This window comes from Chiloscyllium punctatum, chromosome 4 (genome assembly GCF_047496795.1).
Source record: "Chiloscyllium punctatum isolate Juve2018m chromosome 4, sChiPun1.3, whole genome shotgun sequence".
Lineage (NCBI taxonomy): Eukaryota > Metazoa > Chordata > Chondrichthyes > Orectolobiformes > Hemiscylliidae > Chiloscyllium > Chiloscyllium punctatum.
In genome coordinates, this window is record NC_092742.1 from 57,651,614 (window position 1) to 57,675,968 (window position 24,355).

The window sequence follows — 24,355 nt, forward strand, 5'->3', positions numbered from 1 at the left end:
GATACCCGCACTAAGCTCTAGGGGGCTTGTCAGTCTACAGTGCTATTAGCTTTCCTAATACTTTTTTTCCAGTGATTATTATTTTAGATTCTTTCCTCCCTTTGCTATTGATTGTCTTCTACTCTTGGATCCTTTTTGTGTTTTCATGTGTGTAGATTGATCCAAAATACTTGCTCAAAGCCTCTGCCATTTTCCCGTTCTCCATTATTAGGTTCTCAATCTTCCCTGTAGCTTTAATGACTGTTTTCCTTATTAGATATTTGTAGAAGCTTTAATTGCCTGTTTTTATATTTCTTGCTAGTTCTTTTCTTATTCTCCAATTTCTCCTTTTTTTTAAAAAAATTGTCATCCTTTACTCATTTCTAAAACTTGGCCAATCATCTGACCTACCACTAATTTTTGCAGCATTGTATGCCTTTTCTTTCAATTTGATGGCATTCTTTACTTGATTAATTAGCCACAGTTTGTGTATTCTTCTGGTAAAGTCTCTTTTTCAATGGAGTATATCATTTTTGAGTATTCTGGTATATCTCCTTCATGTTTGCTGCTGGTACTCTTGCTGTTGGTTTTGTGTTTTAAACTTTTTACCACTTCACTTGAGCCAATTCCTCCTTCATTACCCTTGTTATTCAGAGTCATAAAGTCATAGAGATATATAGGAACAGACTCTTCAGTCCAACTCATCCATGCCAACCAGATATCTTCGATTAATCTAGTCCCATTTGCCAACATTTACCCATATCCCTCTAAACTCTTCCTATTCATATAGCTATCCAGATGCCTTTTAAATTTTGTAATTTTACCAGTCTCCACTACTTCCTCTGGTAGCCCATTTCATAAATTCACTACCCTCTGTGTGAAAAGATTGCTCATTAGGTCCCTTTTAAATCTTTCTCCTCTCACCTTAAACCTATGCCCTCTGGTTCTGGACTCCTCCAACCTTGGGAAAAGACCTTGTCTCTTTACCCTATCCATGTCCCTTGTGATATTATAAACCTCTAAAAGATCAGCCCCTCAGCCTCTGATGCTCAAGGAAAAATAGCCCCAGCATATTCAGCCTTCCTTTGTAGCTCAAACCCTTTTAACTTTGGCAACATCCTTGTAAATCTTTTCTGAACCCTTTTCAAGTTTCACAATGTCCTTCATATACCGTGGAGACCAGTTTTGCATGCAGTTTTCCAAAAGTGCTCGAACTAATGTCCTGTACAGCCACAACATGACCACCCAACTCCCATATGTAATGCACTGACCAATAAAGGCAAGCACACCAAATGCCGTCTTCACTATCCCATCTGTGTGTGACTCCAAGGACTCCTTTTGTTCAGCAACATCCCCTAGGACCTTGCCATTAAATGTATAAGTCCTGCCCTGATTTGCCTTACCAGAATGTAACATGTTAAATTTATCTGAATTAAACTCCATTTGCCACTCCTCGGCCCACTGGCCCATCTGATCAAGATCCTGTTGTACTCTGAGGTAACCTCCTTTGCCTCCAGTTTTGATGTCTGCAAACTTGCTAACCATACCTCCTATGTTCATATCCAAATCATTTATATAAATGACAAAAAGCAGTGGAGCCATCACTTATCCTTGTGGCACACCACTGATCATATGCCTCCAAGGCTGAAAAGCCTCTTGCCTTCTATCTCCGAGTCAGTACTGTATCCATATAGCTAGTTTTCCCTGTATTCCATTTGACCTAACCTTGCTAATCAGTCTACCATGATGAACCTTGTCAAGCACCTTACTGAAGTCCATATAGATCATGTCCACTGCTCTGACCTCCTCAATTCTCTTTGTTACTTGTTATCAAAAAACTCAATTAAATTAGTGCGATACAACTTCCCAAGCAGAAAGCTCAGTCCTTGCCTTTCTAAATACATGGAAATCCCGTGCAACAGGATTTACTCGCTGGTCTATAGTTCCCTGGCTTTTCCTTACTACCTTTCTTAAATAGTGGCGCCACGTTCGTCAACCTTCAGTCTTCCAACATCTCACCTGTGGTTATTCATGATACAAACAGCTCAGCAAGGGGCCCAGCAGTCACTTGCCTCACTTCCCACAGAGTTCTAGGGTACATATATCAGGTCCCAGGGATTTATCTGTCTTTATGCATTTTAAGCCATCCAGCACGTTGTCCTCTCTAATGTGGACATTTTTCAACATGTCGCTATTTATTTCCAAACGTCCTCCATCTTCCACAATAAACACTGATGCAAAATTTAGTATCTCCCCATCTCTTGCGATTCCAGCCAAAGCCATCTTATGTCCCCTTTTTGCCCTCCAATTTCCCTCTTAAGTATACTCCTATTGCCTTTATGCTCTTCTGAGGAATCATTCCATCTTTGCGGTCTATACCTGATATGTTTCCTTCTTTTTCTTGACCATTTTAGTTTGAATATGTTAGTTTGAGGCACATTTCTCACTGTTGATCTGGATTATAAAATTCCTTGTATTATGATGACACTTCCAAGAGTTTTCATTATTATGGGTCTTTAATTAGTCTGATTTTAATACACATTGCCAGGTTTAAACACTAACTAGTCCCTGTTATGTTCAAGAACATATTTTTCGAAGAAACTATTTCACATCCATTGTATGAACTCATCGTCCAGGCTACATTGCCAATACAATTTATCCAATTGATGTCAAGTGACCTATGGTTATTGCAGTACCTATTTTGATGAATACTTTGTGTAACTGCTGTTCGGGACCTATAATCCACTATTGCCATTTACTTAATTTCTTTGTCATTTATTATTTCCACCCAAATTGATTCCCATCTTAAGCTTCTGAAACAGCATCCTTTATCAATATTGTACTGATCTCATCCTCGATTAACAGAACTACTTAAATTCCATGAGCTTTCTTACCATCCTCTGTTGTGTCAAGCACCCTTGAATATTCATGTGTCAACCCGAGTCGGTTTGAAACCATGTCTCTGTAATAGCTGCCCTATGTTCGAGTCCTGTTACGCGCTATTAACATTTAAAGAAAAATCTGATGATGTTATTATTAACTGACAGATTTCATGCTTTTAAACAAAACAAACAGTATTGTACATAAGAGAAGTTAAACAAAGTGAACACCATTGAATTAACACTGTAGCTTTTAATAACTTGTGTTATAAACTCAATTCTACTTGTTATTTACCCTGAAGTATTCACTTATGTTTTGAAATCTTGAAATTTCTGTCGTTTCTTTTAAGGACCAGCCCAAAAATATATTGCAGTTGTCTGGAATTTACTTGTCTTCAGCATGCCACCTTTCTCATAGTATACAATGTGTGAGGATCCATCTTTTGGTTAAGCGATCCTCTTGATAGACCTCAGAATTGTGGATTAGTCAGCTCTTTGTCATAACGTTTTAGGTATGCATAGACTGCTTTTTCTTGTCTGTCCCCATAGCCTCCATGCAGTCCTTTACAAGCTCACGATTTTAGCTGATTGATTAATGCCGCATGACTGTGACAACGACTACAGATTATTTGCTCCAGCTTCAAATGAGCAAATATTTCAGCTTCTTTATTTGTCATGAATTTCAAACTGAGCTCATCACACACATTTGATGTTATGTTTGTGTTTTCTCTGCTTACTTGACACACATTAAAATTAATTTCCTTTGGCTCTCCCCAATCAGTAAATCTGTCAAAAAGCCTGCTTGAAACCAATTCTGTAACTACCTCTATCTGATCCCACACTGAACTGCTTGCCTCTGTCAGCAAACCAAGAGAGATAAATTAAATAGCAGAGCCTTCTAACATAAAGCTCCATCTTGAATTGCTATTTCCAATAGCGTCACTTACATGTCTTAAGCATCAATGTAAATTAGTTATTTTAGATTCAACACAACTCTTTGATTCTGTAACTCATATGAATAACTTCCGTTTTTAATCAATTTAATTGGCCTTTTTTCCCCAAACTTGTTTGTTCAGTTCCAAGGATCATTCATTGTTTTTATCACTCTCAACTCTGACTATACAAAATAAACACAAGGCCATCTATAAATATTACAAACCCAAACTTTAAATTAGAGTTATATTTGTATTGTGGTTGTTTTTACTATTTTCTCCACTAGATGACCCCATTTTCAACACTTAAGACTATAATTCCTGTTAGTTGTCATGAAACATATGAAATAATATGTAGCACATATTATGCTCATTTATATTTGTGCTATTAGTCATTCATTTCATGAGTGTTGAGAGTATTTTAGGAGCAAAAGAGAAGCCTTTAGTTCTGATGCTATATTGTCAAATGTTTTGGCCTTTTTAATCTAATGCACTAATTTCTTCAGTCTGTCCCTTCCTGATACACTCTAGGTATTATTAGATGTATCATTTCTCTGCAGTACTGCTTTGTACTTTGCCTTGAACTTTGCAAGTCTCCCCTCATGTGAATCCTAATCACTCACCCCTACTATTCAGCTGAAAGCCCTCAACAACTCTTGTACAATTTCCCAAGTGTGTTTCATGTGAAAGCTGTCGGAGTGACGCAGCTCCCTCTTAAAACAGTACTGGTATCAGCGCTGCAAAATAATGAAACACATTTTTCCAGTGCCAATCTTTGAACCAGATATTCAACTCTCTGATCTCAGTTACCCTCTGCCAATTTTTTTTTATTGTTCTGATAGTATTCTGTAAATTATTACCTTTGTGGCTTTGCTTTCCAATTTGGCACCAAGCTGCTTAAAGTTCCTTCACCTTCACCTCTTTCTTAGTCCCACTTATGTCATTAGTCTTCAGATGGACCACAGCAACTGGACCTTACTCCTCTGCAAGTTCTTATTTGACCTCGAGACAATGTCTTTCATCCGAGCACTGGCAGGCCATAGAACCTTTGCAACTGATGTCCTTGGCAGCAGAAAATCATATTTATTTCCCTAACTATCGATATTACATTTTTAGATTTTAGATTTTCTTGTCACGTGCTCAAGTACAGGAGTACGTAAAAAGTATATAATGTCACCACACATGGTGCCATCTTAGTTACCAAGGTACTGAGGAACAAAAAAAAAACTTAGGTATGAATTAGTAAGAGAGACGAGAGTTAAAAGTTAAGCATTACTTCATAGAGTAGTGAAGAACTAAAGAAATTGATACTAGTTTACATTAAAATCTTTCCTAATTTAAACTAGGAAAATAAAGGCTAATTTTCAAAAGTCTTTAATGAGACCTCCATTAATCTCAGCTGAAACTGTCACCCCTCTGATCTGCCTCCATGCCTCAGGAACATACCGGGGCAGGATCCACTCACACATCAAGACGAGACACCCCATGAGCAGCCGAGAGACCAGCCATTGGTCTCTCAGCTCTCAGCCTGGTCTCTCGGTGGCCCGTGGTGGGGCCGAGCCTGGTCTTTCAGCAGTATGTCAGCTGGCTTCATCAAAGAAGGTTGAACTTTTAACTTATTCCTTTATTTTCCGAGTATGAACTATGAAATGTAACGTATTACCTATTTCTTTTGTTTTTCACTATGCTATGAAGTAATGCTTAATTACTTTACAGTCACTATGAAGTTACTATCCAGTCTAAAAACAACACTCCGTCTCCTGCTGTTAAATCAATTTTGTATCCAGTTGTCAGGCTTACCAAATCCCATCTGATCTAACTTTACTGATTAGTTAATTATACAGAACCTTGTCAAAGTCTTGAATAAAGTCCAAGTAAACAATGTCTACCTCTCTGCCTTCAATCTTCTTGATTCTTCGGAGGGTTGGTGTGGACTCGTTGGGCTGAAGGACCTGTTTCCACACTGTAGGGAATCTAATCTAATCTAATTACTTCCTCAAAAAAACTCAATCAAGTTTGTGGTACATGATTTCCCTTGCACAAAATCATGGTGACTATCCCTAACCATTCCTTGCCTCTCCAAATGCATATAAATCTTATCTTTCAGAATACCGTCCAATAACTTATCCAACATCGAAGTCAGACTCACGGGTCCATCGATCCCAAGTTTCTCCTTACATCCCTTCCTAAAGAACAGCTGAACCTTAGCCACCTCTCCAGTCATCTGGCACCTCACCCTTATTTATAAAGCGTACAAATATTTCTGCAAGGACCCCCACAATTTTCTCTCTAATTTCCCACAACGTCCGAGGATACACTAAATCATGTCTTGAAGATTTATCCACCTGTATATTTTCTAAGGCATCCAGCACATTCTCTTCTATAATGTGAACTGTTTTCAAATTCTTGCATTCTTGAGCCTCCATTTCTTTCTTCACAGTTAAAACTGCTTGAAATATTCATTTCGTATATCTCCCAGCTCCTGAGGTTCAATGCAAAGTTGACCTTGTTTATCTTTAATGGGCCCTACTGTCTCTTGAGTTGCGCTCTCTTGCTCTGAATGTACTGTATAATCTCTTTGGATCATCCTTCCCCTTAATCTTAATTCTTCGCCCTTCCAGCTTCCATGAACATCTTGCACCGAAATTGTGTTTTATCAAAAAAAAGTTGACATTTTTGATGCAAATTTGTTTTACAGCTTGTTTGTTTGTAATTTGTTACATTTAGGCTCAGAATGACCTTGATGTTAAACTTTCGACTATGGCTGATTTGGGGACTAAACTCCAGGAAATGGATCAGCAGATGAAGCAGGTTGTAGAGCAGCAAGCAAAGGTTCGGGCTCAGGATTCAGGCTCCAAGGAACCACAAGAAAGAGTCCGAGAGCTGGAGACACAGTTGAATACACTCTTGAATCAACGACTCTGCCATTTGGAGAAATTTCAAGAACAGCAACTTGAACTTCAGGTATATCTCCATGCCAATTGAAAAAGAAGTTTAAATTATTTTAGATTAGTTTAATTTTGTTGTGCTCACGCATAATATCACAGTTCATATTATTATTAGACAGGTCCGTTTCCAGACTGAAAACTGGTTTGATAGATCATTTTAAAATTATTTTTGGTTTTTACAAGGTGATTCCCCCAGTGAAAACTCAGCATTTAATGTTACATATTTTAACAATAAAATGAAAGTGTTTTATGCAAAATTAATTAAGATAAACTAAAATAAATCAAAGTATTTACATGCAACACTTATTTGAAGGATTTTAAACACCTGATATAATACAAACCTAAATAGACTTGTTAATAGCACTTGCACTAATGAACGGTCTCATCTATTTCAAATCTGTAGGGCTTAATTTAACTGTAGCTTCAATGCCCTGTTTAGAGAATCTGATACCCTCTTCCTGGTGCCTTCACACAACTGACCTTAGACATTCTCAGTTTCAAACATTCCTTCTGAATTTTAATCAAACACTTCTTGTCTGCAAAAGTTATCTTCTTATCCTGGAAACAGACCCTTCGGTCAAACTTGTCCACACCAACCAGATATCCCAACCCAATCTAGTCCCACCTGCCAGCACCTGGCCCATATCCCTCCAAATACTTCCTATCCATATACCCATCCAGATACAGTTTAAACGTTGCAATTGAACCAGCCTCCACCACTTCCTCTGGCAGCTCATTCCATACATGTACCACCCTCTGAGTGAAAACATTGCCCGTTAAGTCTCTTTTATATCTTTCCCCTCTCACCCGAAACCTATGCTCTCTAGTTCTGGATTCTCCCACCCCAGGGAAAAGGCTTTGTCTAGATTTCAGATAACGAGAGTCCAGCCACCCCAGGGAAAAGATTTTGTCTATTTATCCTATCCATGCCTCTCATGATTTTATAAGGTCACCCCTCAGCCTCTGACACTCCAGGAAAAACAGCCCTAGCCTGGATTAGATTAGATTCCCTACAGTGTGGAAACAGGCCCTTCAGCGCAACAAGTCCACACTGACCCTCCGAAGAGCAAACCACCCAAACCCTCTAACTAATGCACCTAACACTATGGGCAATTTAGCATGGCCAATTCACCTGACCTGCACATCTTTGGACTGTGGGAGAAAACCCGTGCAGACACAGTGAGAATATGAAAACTCCACACAGACAGTTGCCCGAGGCTGGAATCGAACCTAGGTCCCTGGTGCTGTGAGATAGCAGTGCTAACCACTGAGCCTATTCAATCTCTCCCTATTGCTCAAATCCTCCAACCCTGGCAACATCTTTGTAAATCTTTTCTGAACCCTTTCAAGTTTCACATCATCTTTCCGTTAGGAAGGAGACCAGATTTGCATGCAATATTTTAACACTGGCCTAACCAATGTCCTGCAGCTGCAAGATTACTTCCCAACTCCTGTACTCAATACTCTGACCAATAAAGGAAAGCGTACCAAACGGCACCTTCACTATCCTGTCTACCCGTGACTCCACTTTCGAGGAGCTATGAATCTGTAGTCCAAGGTCTCTCTGTTCAGCAACACTCCCTAGGACCTTACCATTACCTACTAAGATTTGCTTTCCCAAAATGCAGCACCTCACATTTAAACTCCATCTGCCATTTCTCAGCCCATTGGCCTATCTGATCAAGATCCCCGTTGTAATCTGAGGTTACCTTCTTTACTGTCCACTACACCACCAATTTTGGTGTCATCAGCAAACTTAATAACTATACCTCTTATGCTCACATCCAAATCATTTATATGAATGATGAAAAGTAGTGGACCCAGCACCAACCTTTGTGGCAGTCCACTGGTCACAGGCCTCCAGTCTGAAAAAAACCCCTTTCACCACCCTCTGTCTTCTCCCTTTTGAACCAGTTCTGTATCCAAATGGTGGGTTCTCCCTGTATTCTTGAGATCTAACCTTGCTAACCACTCTCCCATGGGGAACCTTGTCGAACGCCCTACTGAAGTCCATATAGGTCACATCTACCTCTCTGCCCTCATCAGTCCTCTTTTGTTACTTCTTCAAAAAACTCTATCAAGTTTGTAGACATGATTTCCTACACATAAAGCCATGTTAACTATCCGTAATCAGTCCTTGCCTTTCCAAATACATGTACATCCTGTCCCTCAGGATTCCCTCCAACAACTTGCCCACCACCGACGTCAGGCTCAATGGTCTATAGTTCCCTGGCTTGTCCTTACCACCCTTAAACAGTAGCACTACGTTATCCAATGTCCAGTCTTCTGTCACCTCACCTGTGACTATAGATGATACCGATATCTCAGTAAAAGGCCCAGCAATCACTTCCCTAGCTTCCCACAAAGGTCCAGGGTACACCTGATTAGGTCTTGGAGATTTAATCACTTTTATGTGTTAAAGACATCCAGCACTTCCTCCTCTGTAATATGGACATTTTTCAAGCTGTCACCATCTATTTCCCTACATTCTAAACCTACCGTGTCCTTTTCCCAAGACTATGGAAAAGTCTGTTAAAGTGGGTGATATCATTTCCGGTTCTTTGTCTCAGAGGTTGGTAAATGGGGTTCAAACCAATGTTTATTGGTGGAGTTTTTGTTTGAATGCCATGCTCTAGGAATTCCCGTGCGTGTTTCTGTTTTCCTGTCCTTGGATGGATGTGTTGTCTCCATCAAAGTGGTGTCCTTCCTCGTCTATATGTAAGGATACCAGTGATAGTTAGTCATGTCTTTTGGTGGCTCGTTTTCTGTCTGTCAGTCCAATGTCCACGATCACTAGTATCCTTGCGTACAGACTAAACAGGACAACACATCCATCCTAGGACAGGCTAACCAGAGACACGCACAGGAATTCCTAGAGGTCTGGCTTTCCATCAATGAACACATCAATTTGGACCCCATTTACCAACCTCAGAAAAAAAGGACCGCACTTTAACAGACCAAGACAGACAAATAGTAAGCGAGAAAGAACACCAGTGCTTAACTTGAGGCTCAATGATGATATTACCTAGCATGGTGACAAAACATTTGAAAAGAAACCTTCCATCGCAGTGAGCAAACTTACAACCTGAACCACAAATCTTCTCAAAAATCACAAACACATTCAGTAGTGTTTACCATTGCTGAATCCTCACTGTCAACATACTTGGGGTTATCATCGACCAGAAACTCAACTGGACCCATCATATAAATACCGGGTCGACAACAGCAACTCAGTGGTTAGGAAAACCACAGTGAATAGCTCCCATCTAACTCCCCAGAGTCTTTCTAGCACAAGTCAATATTGTGCTGAAATACTCCCCACCTGTCTGGATTGGTATAGCTCCAACAACACTCAAGAAGCTTGACACCGTCCAGGACAAAGCCTGCTTGATTGGTACCATGTTGTATATTTTCTTTAAACCCGAAGCGGTAAGTACAGTACATATTCACCGGAAAGACACTGGACTTGAATAAGGCAGAAGCTTGCTTTCAGAGAGCACTTTCTGTGAGTGAAATTTCCCAAGTTTCTTTTCACCCTACGTGTATAAAGTGTATAGCCATTGTGGTAGAAAATACAGCAGTCTATTTATGCAAGACAAGGTAATAGCAGTGCAATAATAACCAGGTTATTTGGTTTTCTCATTAATATTGGTTGAGCGATAGGTACTATCCAGGACTTTGCAGAGCAAAACCCCTGCTGTTCTGAATGGTGCCATAGGATCTTTAATATAAACTTGTTAAAAGGAGCCTTGCTTTAAGATCTTGTCTAAAAACTGCAGCATTCCCTCAGTGCCCTACTGGTTGTCAGTTTAATTTTTGTGCTCACATCTGTACAATTCAACCTTACTCAAAGCGAGTAATGGAATAGGTTTGAGGATTGCATGCTGTATTCTCCTGTAATCTGATTTAACAGCTTGAACACCATCAGGATGGGCCACTGGGAGGTAAAATCGTCGTTTTGAGCACTATTCCAGCTCCTGACATAACTGCCATTATTTTGGTGTTTTCACATGGTTTGGAAAGGCATCCAAGTGTTGTAGGCAGGAACCTGCATGGAATGTATTAACCCAAGGCGAGAAAGGCCATAAGATGTAGGAGCAGCTGTGGGCTGAATGGCCTACTGAGTTTAGGGTGTAGGTTTGTTTGCTGAGCTGTGGATTTGATATCCAGATGTTTCATTACCTGGCTAGGTAACCTCCAAGTGAAGCGAAGCTGTTGTCTCCTGCTTTCTATTTATATCTTTCTCCTGGAAGGGGTTCCTGGGATTTGTGGTGATGTCATTTCCTGTTCGTTTTCTGAGGGGTTGATAGATGGCATCTAGATCCATGTGTTTGTTTATGGCGTTGTGGTTGGAGTGCCAGGCCTGTAGGAATTCTCTGGCATGTCCTTGCTTAGCCTGTCCCAGGATAGATGTGTTGTCCCAATTGAAAAGGTGTTTTTTTTCCTCAGTGTGTAGGGCTACGAGGGAGAGAGGGTCGTGTCTTTTTGTGGCTAGCTGGTGTTCGTGTATCCTGGTGGCTAACTTTCTTCCTGTTTGTCCGACAGTGTTTGTGGCAGCCCTTGCATGGAATTTTGTAGATGACGTTGGTTTTGTCCATGGGTTGTACTGGGTCTTTTAAGTTTGTTAGTTTGTGTTGGAGAGTGTTGGTAGGTTTGTGTGCTACTAGGATTCCGAGGGGTCATAGTAGTCTGGCTGTCATTTCTGAAACTTCTTTGATGTATGGTAAGGTGGTTAGGGTTTCTGACTGTGTTTAGTCTGCTTGTTGTGGTTTGTTCTTGAGGAATCTGCGCACTGTATTATTTGAGTATCCATTCTTCTTGAATACGTTGTATAGGTGGTTCTCCTCTGTTTTCCGAAGTTAGCTACAAACCTTGCAAAAACCTATGGGCGCAACACACTACAACTTGCCCGAAGATGGGAAAGGAATGCCATCAGAGAGAGTTCCACCCGCGAACAACTGTACTTCCTGCATGAATGTTTAAGAAAACAGGTACTGCCAAAATGTCTCCAATATAAACAGGAAGAAAGTTAGCCACCAGGATACACGAACATCAGCTAGCCACAAAAAGACACGACCCTCTCTCCCTCGTAGCCCTACCCAGAGATGAAAAAATCCACCATTTCGACTGGGACAACACATCTATCCTGGAACAGGCTAAGCAAAGACATGCCAGAGAATTCCTAGAGGCCTGGCACTCCAACCACAACGCCATAAACAAGCGCATAGATCTAGATGCCATCTATCAATCCCTCAGAAAACGAACAGGAAATGACATCACCACAAACCCCAGGAACCCCATCCAGGAGAAAGATATAAATAGAAAGCAGGAGACAACAGCTTCGCTTCACTTGGCGATCGCCACTGATAAGGTTATCTAGCCAGGTAATGAAACGTCTGGGTATGAAACCTACAGCTCAGCGAGCAAACCTACACCCTAAACCTCAACCTGAGCTCAAACCTCCACAGAGTTTGCTCTGCCATTCAGTGAGATCAAATCTTATTCACTAATTCTCAACTTGACTTGCATACCTTTACCCTGTAACCCTAGCTTGCATTAATAATTGAAAATCTGTCTATCTTAGCTTTGAATATACCTAACGATACAGCCTTGACAGCCTCTGCGGTAAAGAATTCCACAGATTCTATACCCTGAGTAGAAATTGCTCTTCATTATTGCCTTAAATATACAACCCCGTAATTTGAGATATGCCCTCTAGTCAGAAACTCTCCCATAAGGGGGAATGACATATCGACATCTATCCAGTGAAATCCCGAAGAATCTTGTACATTTCAATCAAGCTGCTTCATTCTTCTGTACTCCAGCAAGTACGGGCCCAATCTCCTCGACCTCTCCTCATAAAATCCCTCCATATCTTGGAACAGCCAGGTCAGCCTTCTCTGGATTGACTGATGCAAGTATGTCTTTGGTTTGAACTAAAACTGATCATAGTATTTCAGCGCTAGTCTGACGAGTACAATAACGATGGCATAGTCTCAGAATAAAAAGGTGTCAATTTAAGATTGAGATGAGGTGGAATTCTTCTCTCTGAGTGCTGTAAGGCTTTGGAATGGGATGTTAGAGGGGTATAGAGTTCCTGTGTATATTTAAGGCTGAGATGTATTCTTGATCAGCTAGGGAATTGATGGTTATGGGGCAAAGCTAGTGAAGTGGATGTGAGGAATGTCACATCAATCATGATTCTATTGAATGGCAGAGCAGGCTTGATGGGCTATTCCAGTTTCTATTTCTTATGGCCCTTAGTCTTACCTATATTTTTAGAAAAACGTCCTGACTCTTTTATTCCATTCTCTTGAAATAAAGACCATCATTCCATTGCCTTCCCTATTACCTGCTAACCTTGGGTGCTAGCTCCTTGTGATCCATGAGTAAGGACTCATAAATTCTTCTGTTCTGTAGCTTTCTTCAGTCTTTTCCATTTCACTAATATTCAACTTTTCTACCCTTCATGCCAAAGTGCAACTGTTTCCAGAATCTTAAGGATTCCTGTCATAACCAGTGTATCCACTATCTCTTTAGCTGCTGCTTTTAATATCTTAGGATACATCCCATTAAGTCCAGGGGAATTATTGGTCTTTAGCCTCATTAGTTTCTCATATAATGTTTCTCTCATGGTAGTCACAGTATTTATTTCCTCTTCTCCGCAATTTTGGAATGATGTTAGCGTCTACAGTGAAGACTGATACAACATATTTATTTAACTTCTCTGCCATTTCCTGGTTCTCCATTATTATTTTCACCACCTTTTTCTCTAAGGGACTGATGTTTACATTGGCTTTTCTCTTGCTTTCGTAAAGAAACTCGTGCTACATGTCTTGTTATTACTTGCGAGTTTACCCTCAATGTTAATTTTGTTGCTTTTTCTTTGTTTGTTTTTAAAACTTTCCCAATCCTGGCTTGCATTAGTCTTTACCATATTGCATGTTTTCTTTCAATCTGATTTTATCTGTAACTTTCCTGGTTAGCTGTGGGTGGCTTATACCCTTGCTAGAAATCCTCCTTCCTTATTGGAGCATGCCTTTGTTGTGAGCCAGTCACTATTTTGTTAAATGTCAGCCATAGCTCCTCAATAGTCTTTGCTGCTAAACCTCTTCCCCAGTCCACTTCAGCTAGCTTACTCTCATTACTTTGTAATTAGCCTTGTTTAAACTTAGTGTAGTTGTTTTCAATCTAAATTCCTTGCTCTCCAACTGTATAGCTACTGTTGAGGGGCCTGTAGACTACTACTACCATTGTCTTTATTTTTGTTTTAATTTTTAGCTCCATCTGTGTAGATTTTAAAAATTATAATTCAAGATCTTCTCATTTCAGTGTCTGTGTAAGAACTATAAAATCATACCCGTCAACCTGTATTTGTGTAATTACTTCATCGATTTTTATTTTTCCGAATATTACACAGAGAAACATAGAATGTAGAAACAGGAGTAGACCACTTGGTCCTTTGAACCTGCTCCATCATTCAACACGACCATGACTGATCATCCAACTCAGTCATTCTATTCCTGTTTGCTCCCCATGACCTTTGATCCTTTCATCGAACAACTATGTCTTAGCAAAAGCAGAAGTTGCTGGAAAAGCTCAGCAAGGTCTGGCAGCATCTGTGGAGGGAGATCAGAGTTATCGTTTGGGACCAAGTGACCTTACCTCAGAACTATTATTTATACTTTAGGAATGTAATATTGTGTTTGGAAATTCAAATATACTATTGTAAGATAAATGAAAACATTTGAGAGATTGTAAAAGTGATACTAAACCATAGAATTGCTGATGTTTATTTAATAAGGCGCCACTTCGAGGTAGAAAACCTTAAATAATGACCCACCTCCCTGAGCTTCTTCATAGAATACCTGCAGTATGGAACCAAGCCACTTTTGACCCCTCGTGCCCACATTGATCCTCCAAAGAGCATCAAACCTAGACCCACCCCCTTATCCTATCCCCATAACCTTGTACTTCCCCTGGCTAATCCACCTAGTGTGCACATCCATAGACACTATGAGCAATTTAGCGTGGCCAATCCACTGTACCTGGGCATCTTTGGAACTGGAGAAGAAACCGGAGCACCCAGAGGAAACCCATGCTGAATGGGGCGAACATGCAACCTCCACACAGACAGTCACCTGAGGCCGGACTCAAACCTGTGTACCTGGCGCTGTGAGGCAGCAATGCTAACCACTGACCAACTGTGCTGCCCTTCTCCGTGAAGACAGGACATCTAAAGCTGTCACAATAAGGGGTTTAAATGGGCAAAGGGAAGGGTTGGAAATTGGGAAGAATTAATTTAACTCTATCTGGGACATCTCCTGTGCCACATTGCTATTGGGATATATTAGAAGAATTGTTTTTTAGTGTTGCGTTTTGATCTTGTTGATTTTTCACAGAACCAGGCAATCAGCTTGGGAGCAGCTTTGAGATAGGCAGAAAAATCTGTAAAGCAATTAGAAGTTATACCAGAGGGCTATGAGAAATTAACTGTGTTTCTGATTTGGAGTCACTAAGCAAAAATACACTGAGGCATTAGGTTAGATTACTTAGTGTGGAAACAGGCCTTTCGGCCCAACAAGTCCACATCGACCTGCCGAAGTGTACCCACCTCGACCCATTCCCCTACATTTACCCCTGCACCTAACACTACGGGTAATTTAGCATGGCCAATTCACCTAACCTGCACATTTTTGGACTGAGGGAGGAAATTGGAGCACCCGGAGGAAACCCACGCAGACATGGGGAGAATGTGTAAATTCCACACAGTCAGTCGCCTGAGGCGGGACGTGAACCTGGGTCTCTGGCACTGTGAGGCAGCAGTGCTGCCCACTCTGCCACCATGCCGCCCACCGTGCATGTTCTTGAACTGGGGAGTCCACAAGCATAAAATGGTTTTGAGGGTTTGTCCTGCAAAATGCTGGAGAAACTCCCAAGAATAACGAGAACACTAGGGAGCGTCAAAGTGAAATCCTGAGTGCTGTGGCAGATCTTGGTTTGATCCTAGGTACACTCAGAATACTGTAAAACATAGGAGAACTCTAGGATGAGGAAGTGCTATTGCTGATGAAAATTGGCACGGAGTCATAGTGCTTGTTCAGAAAGCTGGTGTCGTCATGATGAGTAAAATGGCCTCTTCTGCATCATAGTAATTCTGGGAGATCTCCTTTTGACCCTTTTGTCATTAGTAACTCTGTGCGTGTATGTATAGCAGCATTGAATCGACAAGAGGCAGCACCTTGTGCCATTTTTAATCTACAAATCAGTGTGCTATGAGAGATCTGACGTGAAAAGCCCATCTTGCATCTCCAAGCCTGAAATGGTCGTGTATACCCTTGAATGCAGAGAGTGAGCCTTTCTTCACAGAGAGGTGTGGGATCATCATTGATTTCATGCTGTCACTCAGTGCGTGAGTGTAAGTGTGACGTGATGTGTGCAAGCCAGGCCCAAGCACAATACCAGCATACTATATTTAGCCTTAATGTTGTCCACATTAAGATTCAATGCCTGGCTGCAGGCCTGAAAGCTGATCTGTAATGTTGGAGTCTATCCGTGGAGTAGGAGTCAGTTGCTTGTAAGAGATGAGAAATGTTTGGCTGTTAGAATGTATTTCAACCTTGGCATGTTTGAAGACACTGTTCATCTCTCATATGGGTGTAGTTTAACCAGGTCCACTCGCAAAAAAATGGCACTGGAACAGATAATTTCAGTGGGTAAATGTGCATATATTTACAGAAGTGCAAGGTTATTGACAGTATGTTACCTGTCCCATTTGAATGGCCTCTGCTTCATTTCTTCCTCTCCCTATGACTTTGAAAGCTGGGCTGCAGGAGCAGCTCAGTAGTTAGCCTTGTTGGTCTGGGAAAACTCTGGCATTTGCCCCTCAGTCAATGCCTTTATGTACTATGTTGTGTGGTCATTCAAGCATAATTAAGTAGTGCTGTTGCATGATAACATGAATGTGGCTTGACTGTCTTGAGTCATGCCACCAGAAATCTGTTCAGATATTATTGTGCAAGTTTAGCTCAGTTTGCTGGATGGCTGGCTTGCAATGCAGAGTAATGCCAACAGTGTGGATTCAATTTCCTTACTGGTTGAGGTTACCATGAAGATTCACCTTCGCAACTACTCCCTTCGTCTGAGGTGTGGTAACCCTCATGTTAACCGCCACCAGTTCTCTGATGTGAAAGCAGTCCATGATCTGGTATGTAGTATTAATGGGGTTAGTTTTGTTTTTCCATTTATGATATTTTAGTGTGTGTTGAATGTTTTCTGAATAGATCAGTGGTTTCATTCCTCCTTTTGGAAATCCAGGTCAGTAAATTGTTCACCTGAGAAATTATATTAATTGCTTCATTATTCAAAACTGCATTGATCTAGCCAGAATTAATGTTAGAATTTAAGGTGCCTTAAGCTGACATGTTATGCTGAGCACTCCTTCACATTTACTTGCATTTCTTAATATAATTATTAGTATGCCATGTGATTAAGTATTATTGTACAGTGACCATAACAGGTTCTTTTTACTTTTGTCATTTAGTCGAGAATATTGACTTCAGCATTCACAATGAGCAATATCCATTCTGTTGATGCGGCTCCAACACATTCTGACAATATGACACAGAGTTCAGCAGCACATTGTACTCAGTCTTTGAATCAAGGCCTCCAGCAGTTGCCAAGCAACAGTATCCATTACGTTTCTCATGGAGATGTGCCGTCTGACTCCTCTGCAGCACTACTGGGTGAGAAGCACGAACAGTTTTGTGTGAAATGGAGAAATATTTCCTTTGTCTGTTATAATACTGTAGGAAAACAACGGATCTTCAGTGTCATTAAAATTTAACTCTACTTATTATGGCATAATAATATGTGAAAACAGAGTTATAGGAGTTGAAATTTTATTAACATTAAATCTGGTGTTACAATTGTGTTTTTGCAATTTGGGGTTTTTAAAAATCTAATATTTGATATGGCATACTGTGTTATTTGGAGTTTAAAAACCAACTAAAAATTTGAGACCTTTCTTGCACACTTGCATTGATCCAATCTTTCAATGTGTAAATTGGAAGCAAAATTACGGGTTCATCTTCGAATATTGTACTATTTCTACTACTAAAGGTCTCTTGTTTAATATTGTGAAGCAGACTCTGGGTTCTACAGCAGTAAAAACAAGTTTTCAGCATTATCATATTCACATGCTCAATAATTTGTGCAGTTTCAATCTCTGTGGTTTTGATCATTAGGATTGCGAATGTCATAGAAATCATAGAAACCCCTGCAGTGTGGAAGCAGGACATTCAACCTATCAAGTCCATACCAACCCTCCACACAGCATCCCAACCAGACGTATCCACTTACTATATCCCTGTAACCCTGCATTTCCCGTGGCTAATCCACCTAACCTGCACATCCCTGGACGATATGGGCAATTTAATACAGGCAAACCACATAACCTGCATCCATGGACTGTAGGCGGGGTGGGGAACCAGGGCACCCATGAGTAGAATTTGCAAGCTCCACACAGCTACCCAAGGGTGGAAACCAGCCCTGGTCCTTGGTGCTGTGAAGCAGCTGTACAATCACTGAGCCACCATGGCACCCTGTAAATGTATTGATTTGATGAAGTCACCAGTGTTTTGAAAAATTCTGAGAAATTGCATCAATGCTTTTATTCAGAATTATGGCACGCTTTAATAATGCTTTAAAAATCACTGCCTTCACTGCAGCATAATGAATTTACTTTTCACCACCCTGGCTGTTTAGCATATTCAAGTCAAACTGATTCAGAGATGCACATGAGATGGAACATTTATGTCCTTTTTTTGCCAGGCAAAATAGCATATCAGTTATGAAAGAGAAGACCCAATTTTGGCAGGAAATATGCTTCCTGATAGCAGAGTAGTTCTGGATCAGATTTAATTACTCCTTATACAAATCTATACGTTGGTCATTTCCCCTTTTGGTGCAAAGTATACTCATTTCAATTAAATGGACTGAAAGTAATGGGAAAGATTTTTGTGCTGGAACAATTATTTATTGAAAGCAATAAACATAAAGTAAATAATGTTTGTGAAATTCACGCTTTTTAAAAACACAGATCTAACTAGTTGTATGTAGTATCCAAGGCTTTAATTATAATAACATAGCGTACAAATGCAAGGAAATTAGGCTTCCTTTGTACAAGACCTTCCCTGGACTATTGTGCATAGTTCTGGCCACAATAATTCAGGAAGGATGTGAATACATTGGAGAGAGTGTCGAACAATTTATAAGGGTCATTCGATTGATGACAAAATTAGTATGAAGATCGGAGAAGCTGTTTTTCTTAGGCGACATCTAAGAAGAGATTGACAGAAGTTTTCAAAATCATAAGTCTGGATAGTGTAACTGGAGAGAAGCTGATAGCACTCAAAAAGATCAAGAACAAGAGGGCACAGATTTGCAAACGAAGCAAGTGCAATATGAGAAGAAACCTTCTCATTCATCGGATAGTTAGGATCTGGAATGCAATGTCGAGAACTGTGATGGAGCAGATTCAATCAAGGCATTCAGAAAGGCATTTGATTGTCTGTATTCAAATAACAATGTGCAAGGGTACAGGGAAAAGGCAGGAGACTGGCACCAAGTCATAATGCTCATTCAGAGAGCCAGTACAGATGCAATGGGCCAAACAAGGGCCTTTTGCATTTTAACAATTCTGTGATTCTCTGGTAGTTCTAAATAATTTGAAGCATTAAAATGGTCATGTTGGTCGCATGCATTATCATAATCAATGATTTGTGTTTTTGGCATGCAAGGCGCAGAATTAAAAATATGAATCCAAAACACAAGCGAAGATCTCAGTGTAATATAAACTGAATTTCACTTTGTAACAGTGGCCCTGATCACAATGTTTAATAATATTATTAGTTTATTCTAAACTCAAAATAATCCAATATTCACTTTGAAGATCGTTTGAATTTCAGATTTAATTGTGACATGAGCACAGTTCATCTAACAAACCATGAACCCAATTAGATGAAAGAATTATAGGCCAGTATCTGTTTTAAGATGCATGCTGTTAACTCTTGTTGTATTGTATGTATCTTAATTATATCTTATTTTATTCGTTCATGTGATGTGAGTGCTGAGTGAGCAATTATTGACTATTCCTAGTTGTCCTTGAGAAGGTGTTGATGAGCTGCCCCCTTGAGCTGCTGCAGTCTGTTTGATTTTAGATCGACTCCCAATGCTGTAAAGGATGAATACAGGATTTTTGCCTCAGTGACAATAAAAGAATGGCGACATACCTCCATGTCAGTGACTTGGAGGGAACTTGCAGGTGATAGTGTTCCCATGAATCTGCTTCCCTTGTCCTGTTAGATGGTATTGGTCGTGAGTCTACAGAGCCTTTGAATTTCTACAAGATGTGCATTTAGATGGCACACATCGTACACTGCTGCTACTGAGTTTTGGTGGTGAAGGAAGTGAATTTCTTTTTTTTTGTGTGGCTGTGGTGCCAAAAAAAGTAGGCTGATTTGTGTTGAGTAATGTCAAGCTTCCTGAGTGCTTTTGAAGCTGCACTGATCCAGGCAAATGGAGAATATTCTGTCTAAGACTTGAACCTTGTAGATGCTGGATAGATTTTGAGAAATAGGAGATGAGTTATTTGTTGCAGGGTTCTTAGCTCGGATTTGCTTTGGTAGCTATAGTATTTATGTGACTAAGTTAGGCTATTTCAGTTTCTGGTTAATGGTTACCCCAGAATGTTGCTAGTAAGACATTCAGTGAGGCAATGTGATTGAATGTCAAGTGGCGATGCTTAGATTCTCTCTTTTTGGAAGGAATCTTGTTATTACCTGTTTTTTGTTTGGCACAAATATTTCTCAATATTTGTCAGCCCAAGCATGGGCATGAGCTGCCACAATATTTGAGGAGTTGTGAATGGTGCTGAAAATCGTGCAATCATCAACAAACATTCCCAGTTCTGATCTTATGAGAGAGGGAAGGCAATTGAAGCAACTGAAGATAGTTGGGCTTAGGATACGACCCTGCAGAACTCCTGCAGTGATGTTGTGATCTGAGCTGATTGACCCCCAGTAAATGTAACAATCTTCTTTTGTGCTGGGTTTGATTTGAATTAGTAGTGAATTGCATGTGTGATCTGGTACTTTTTCTGAATTTATGATGTCTGGCAAGTGTGGCTCCAAGTCACTTTCTGACAAATCAACAAAACTGGCCTGAGCATTGCTTGTGACTTCAAGAATGGGCAAGGAGATTGGATAGAATTCTGTTAGAGGGGCATTGCAGTCAGAAAATTCATATTGGAGAATTCCAGTCCAGCTCCAGTCTCAGCTCTTCACTGGTTTTATGTTACCAAGGGAATCTAGGTTAGTTTCTGGCGATGTGAAGTAAATCTTTGTTGAAAGCTTGTTTAAAGAGAAGTGCTTGGAGTCTTTCTTTGTTCTGTGTTTCAAGGTGTACAGACAAGCCTGTGTTTCATTGGGTAAACTATTCAGTGTTTCTGCATGTCTTCTGCATCTATAACAATTTCGCTCAAAATAGTACCTGGGTTAAAGGGATCGTGGGGAATAGCAGGAACAGGCTATTGATTTGAATGGTAGATAATCAAAATGAATGGAAGAGCAGATTCTAAGTGCCAAATAGACTACACCTGTTTCTATTTTTCTACGTTTCTCTGCTCCTAAAAGCCTGAGCAATCAGCCTGGTGACCACTTTCAAAGAGATGAGAATTATATCTAGATGGTTTCATCCAAGAGCCAGTGTACGGACCAAAGTTCATAAAGTCCTGCAGCTGTAAACAAAATAATTCACTTTTATCAGACCTCTGTTTCTTTTCTGAGAAGATATTTAATCTCTCCCATTCCTGTTCTTTTTCATGATTCTGCATCCAATTCACTTTTCATATTTACAATTGAATCAGTTTCTGCTGTCCATTTAGGCAGTGTGTTTGAGATCATAATTAATTATATTATTTATTTTTATAAAATAATCTCCTTTCTCTTCTCTCTTATTTTTCCAGTTGTTATAAATTTATATATGATTACTGATAAAGCTATCAGTTTGAACACTTAAATTAAGTCACTACCATTACTGCGCCTCAAGAATTGTATTGAGATTAATCACAGATTGAATTTTACTTAAAATTATTTATAAACGATCATCTAATTGCTCTAGAGCTAAAGGAGAAAATAATGCCCAAATTAAGTAATGATTTATATATGAACCTGTGTGTGTGTGATGCCTCAAATAGATATTTTATCCTTGTTCAGAGGTACTGGTAGTGGATCGTAATTGAATAATCCACTTTAGTTTTACTGAGATACATGATTTTGAGTATTACCCACTTCGAGTCACAGATGTACAGCATAGAAACAGACCCTTTGGTCCAAATCGTCCATGCCGACCAGATATTCCAACCTAATCTCATCCCATCTGCCAGCACCCGGCCCATATCCCTCCAAATCCTTTCGATTCATACCCATCAAGATGCCTTTTAAATGTTGCAATTGTACCAACCTCCACCACATCCTCTGGCAATGCATTTCATACATGTACCACCCTCTGTGTGAAAAAGTTGCCCCATAGGTCTCTTTTATATCTTTCCCCTCTCACCCTAAACCTATGCTGTCTAGTTCTAGATTCTCTCACCACAGGGAAAAGACCTTGTGTATTTACCCTATCCATGCCCCTCATGATTTTATAAACCTCTATATGGTCACCCCTCAGCCTCCAATGCTCCAGGGAAAACAACCCTAGCCTATTTAACCTGTCCCTATAGCTCAAATCCTCCAACTCTGGCAACATCCTTGTAAATCTTCTCTGAACCCTTTCAAGTTTCACAACATCCTTCTGATAGGAAGGAGACCAGAATTGCATGCCATCTTCCAACAGTGGCCTAACTAATGTCCTGTACAGCCCTAACATGACCTCCCAACTCTTGTACTCAATACTCTGACCAATAAAGGAAAGCATACCTTCTTCACTGTCGTACCTACCTGTGACTCCACTTTCAAGGAGCTATGAACCTGCACTCCAAGGTCTCTTTGTTCAGCAAAACTCCTTAGGACCTTACCATTAAGTATATAAGTCCTTCTAAGATTTGCTTTCCCAAAATGCAGCACCTTACATGTATCTAAATTAAATTCCATCTGCCACTCCTCAACCCTTGGCCCATCTGATCAAGATCCCGTTATATTTTGAGGTAATCTTGTTTGCTGTCCATGACACCTCCAATTTTGGTGTCATTTGTAAGCTTATTAACTATTCCTCTTATGCTCACGTCCAAATCATTTATATGAATGATGAAAAGTAGTGGACCCAGCACTGATCCTTGTGGCACTCCACTGGTCACAGGCCTCCAGTCTGAACTCTCAAGAAGAAAGATGGATTGTTTAAAAATGAAATGTCCCAGATCCCACATTGCTCTTGTTACAATCTTAAACATGCATAGGTTAGAAAACTGAGTGATATCCTCTATTATAAATGGATGTGAAAAAGTATGACTAAAATATAGTTCCCATAGTTTTCCTTTCGATATTTCTCATCTGATTTTTGCCATGATTTACTTTCTATTTTTCTTAGTTTCATCTTTGCTTTTCTGAAAGTGTTGACTAATGCAGAAATGCACATCTCTTGACACTCCCTTTGGCAACTTGCTCAATCTAGGATTCTTGATTTTTGGGCATTAATACTAAGAATGAACATAATACTTGACACCTAAGATAGGATAACTCATTTCTATCTTCACTGAACATTTGTCAATGTTTATTTTCCATCAGCAATCAGGCACAGAAAGCTTGAGATTTTCCCTTCTTGTCCTCGGTGCATTGAAGCTAACCATGGGGCAAGCAATTGCAACTTGGTACTGTATGTCTCCAGTTACAAAATGTCTTCATTAATTCAATCATGAATATGTTTCTACCTCATATCAAGAAATTAACAACCCTATAAGAAGGTGGAACTTCCAATACAGAGGAAATTTGTCAAATTTGAACATGAATGCCTGTAAAACAATTTAAGTCAAAACTGAATATTTTGTCCTCAAGTACTGAATTTAATTTCAGCTTGTCGAAGTCGTCCTTTTACAAACGGATTTGACATGGGAGGTTCTCTGCAGACTCCTGCTCCTCGTCAGTTTGCTCCTGTGCCAATGTCGAAGGATGTTCAAGTTCAGCAAAAGAGGACGAAGTCTGCCATTCAGAAGGCCAAAGTGGATGCAGTGATTTCTGCAGATAAACCAGGTATGGCAAAGAAAATAGCAATAGTTCCTGCTGAGTAAGTTACAAAAGTACATTTCATTTGATACCACCCAATGCCATTTGATACTTCTTGATATGTAAAGCGATTATACCTTTGGTTAGCTTTGGCATTGTCAGAGGGGCAGAATGATGATGCTTGGGACTGACTGCATTGCAGTACAGAACAATTTCAATTACCAAACATGACAGGAAGGGAGTATTTTGTTCGGATAACTGAGAGTTTGGGATAATGGATAGCGTTTTTAACGGGACCTTGAGATCTTATTCGGATAATTGGAAATTTGGATAATTGATGTTCGGATAATTGAGGTTGTGCTGTATATATAAAGCAATGTTGTTTTTTCTATTTTAAG

At 40.0% G+C, this 24,355-nt stretch overlaps 1 protein-coding gene across 6 annotated transcripts in view; it reads left to right on the forward strand.

Annotated features, from left to right (window-relative positions):
- The window catches only part of kiaa0586 (KIAA0586 ortholog), a 521,487-nt gene that overhangs the window by 48,776 nt on the left and 448,356 nt on the right, over positions 1-24,355 (forward strand). For all 6 annotated transcript variants that reach the window (XM_072568823.1, XM_072568824.1, XM_072568825.1 and 3 more), the window contains exons 6-8: positions 6,518-6,754; positions 17,282-17,483; positions 23,808-23,984. In XM_072568823.1, the coding sequence (XP_072424924.1) occupies positions 6,518-6,754; positions 17,282-17,483; positions 23,808-23,984 (616 nt within the window). The remainder of the gene's footprint in view (positions 1-6,517; positions 6,755-17,281; positions 17,484-23,807; positions 23,985-24,355) is intronic.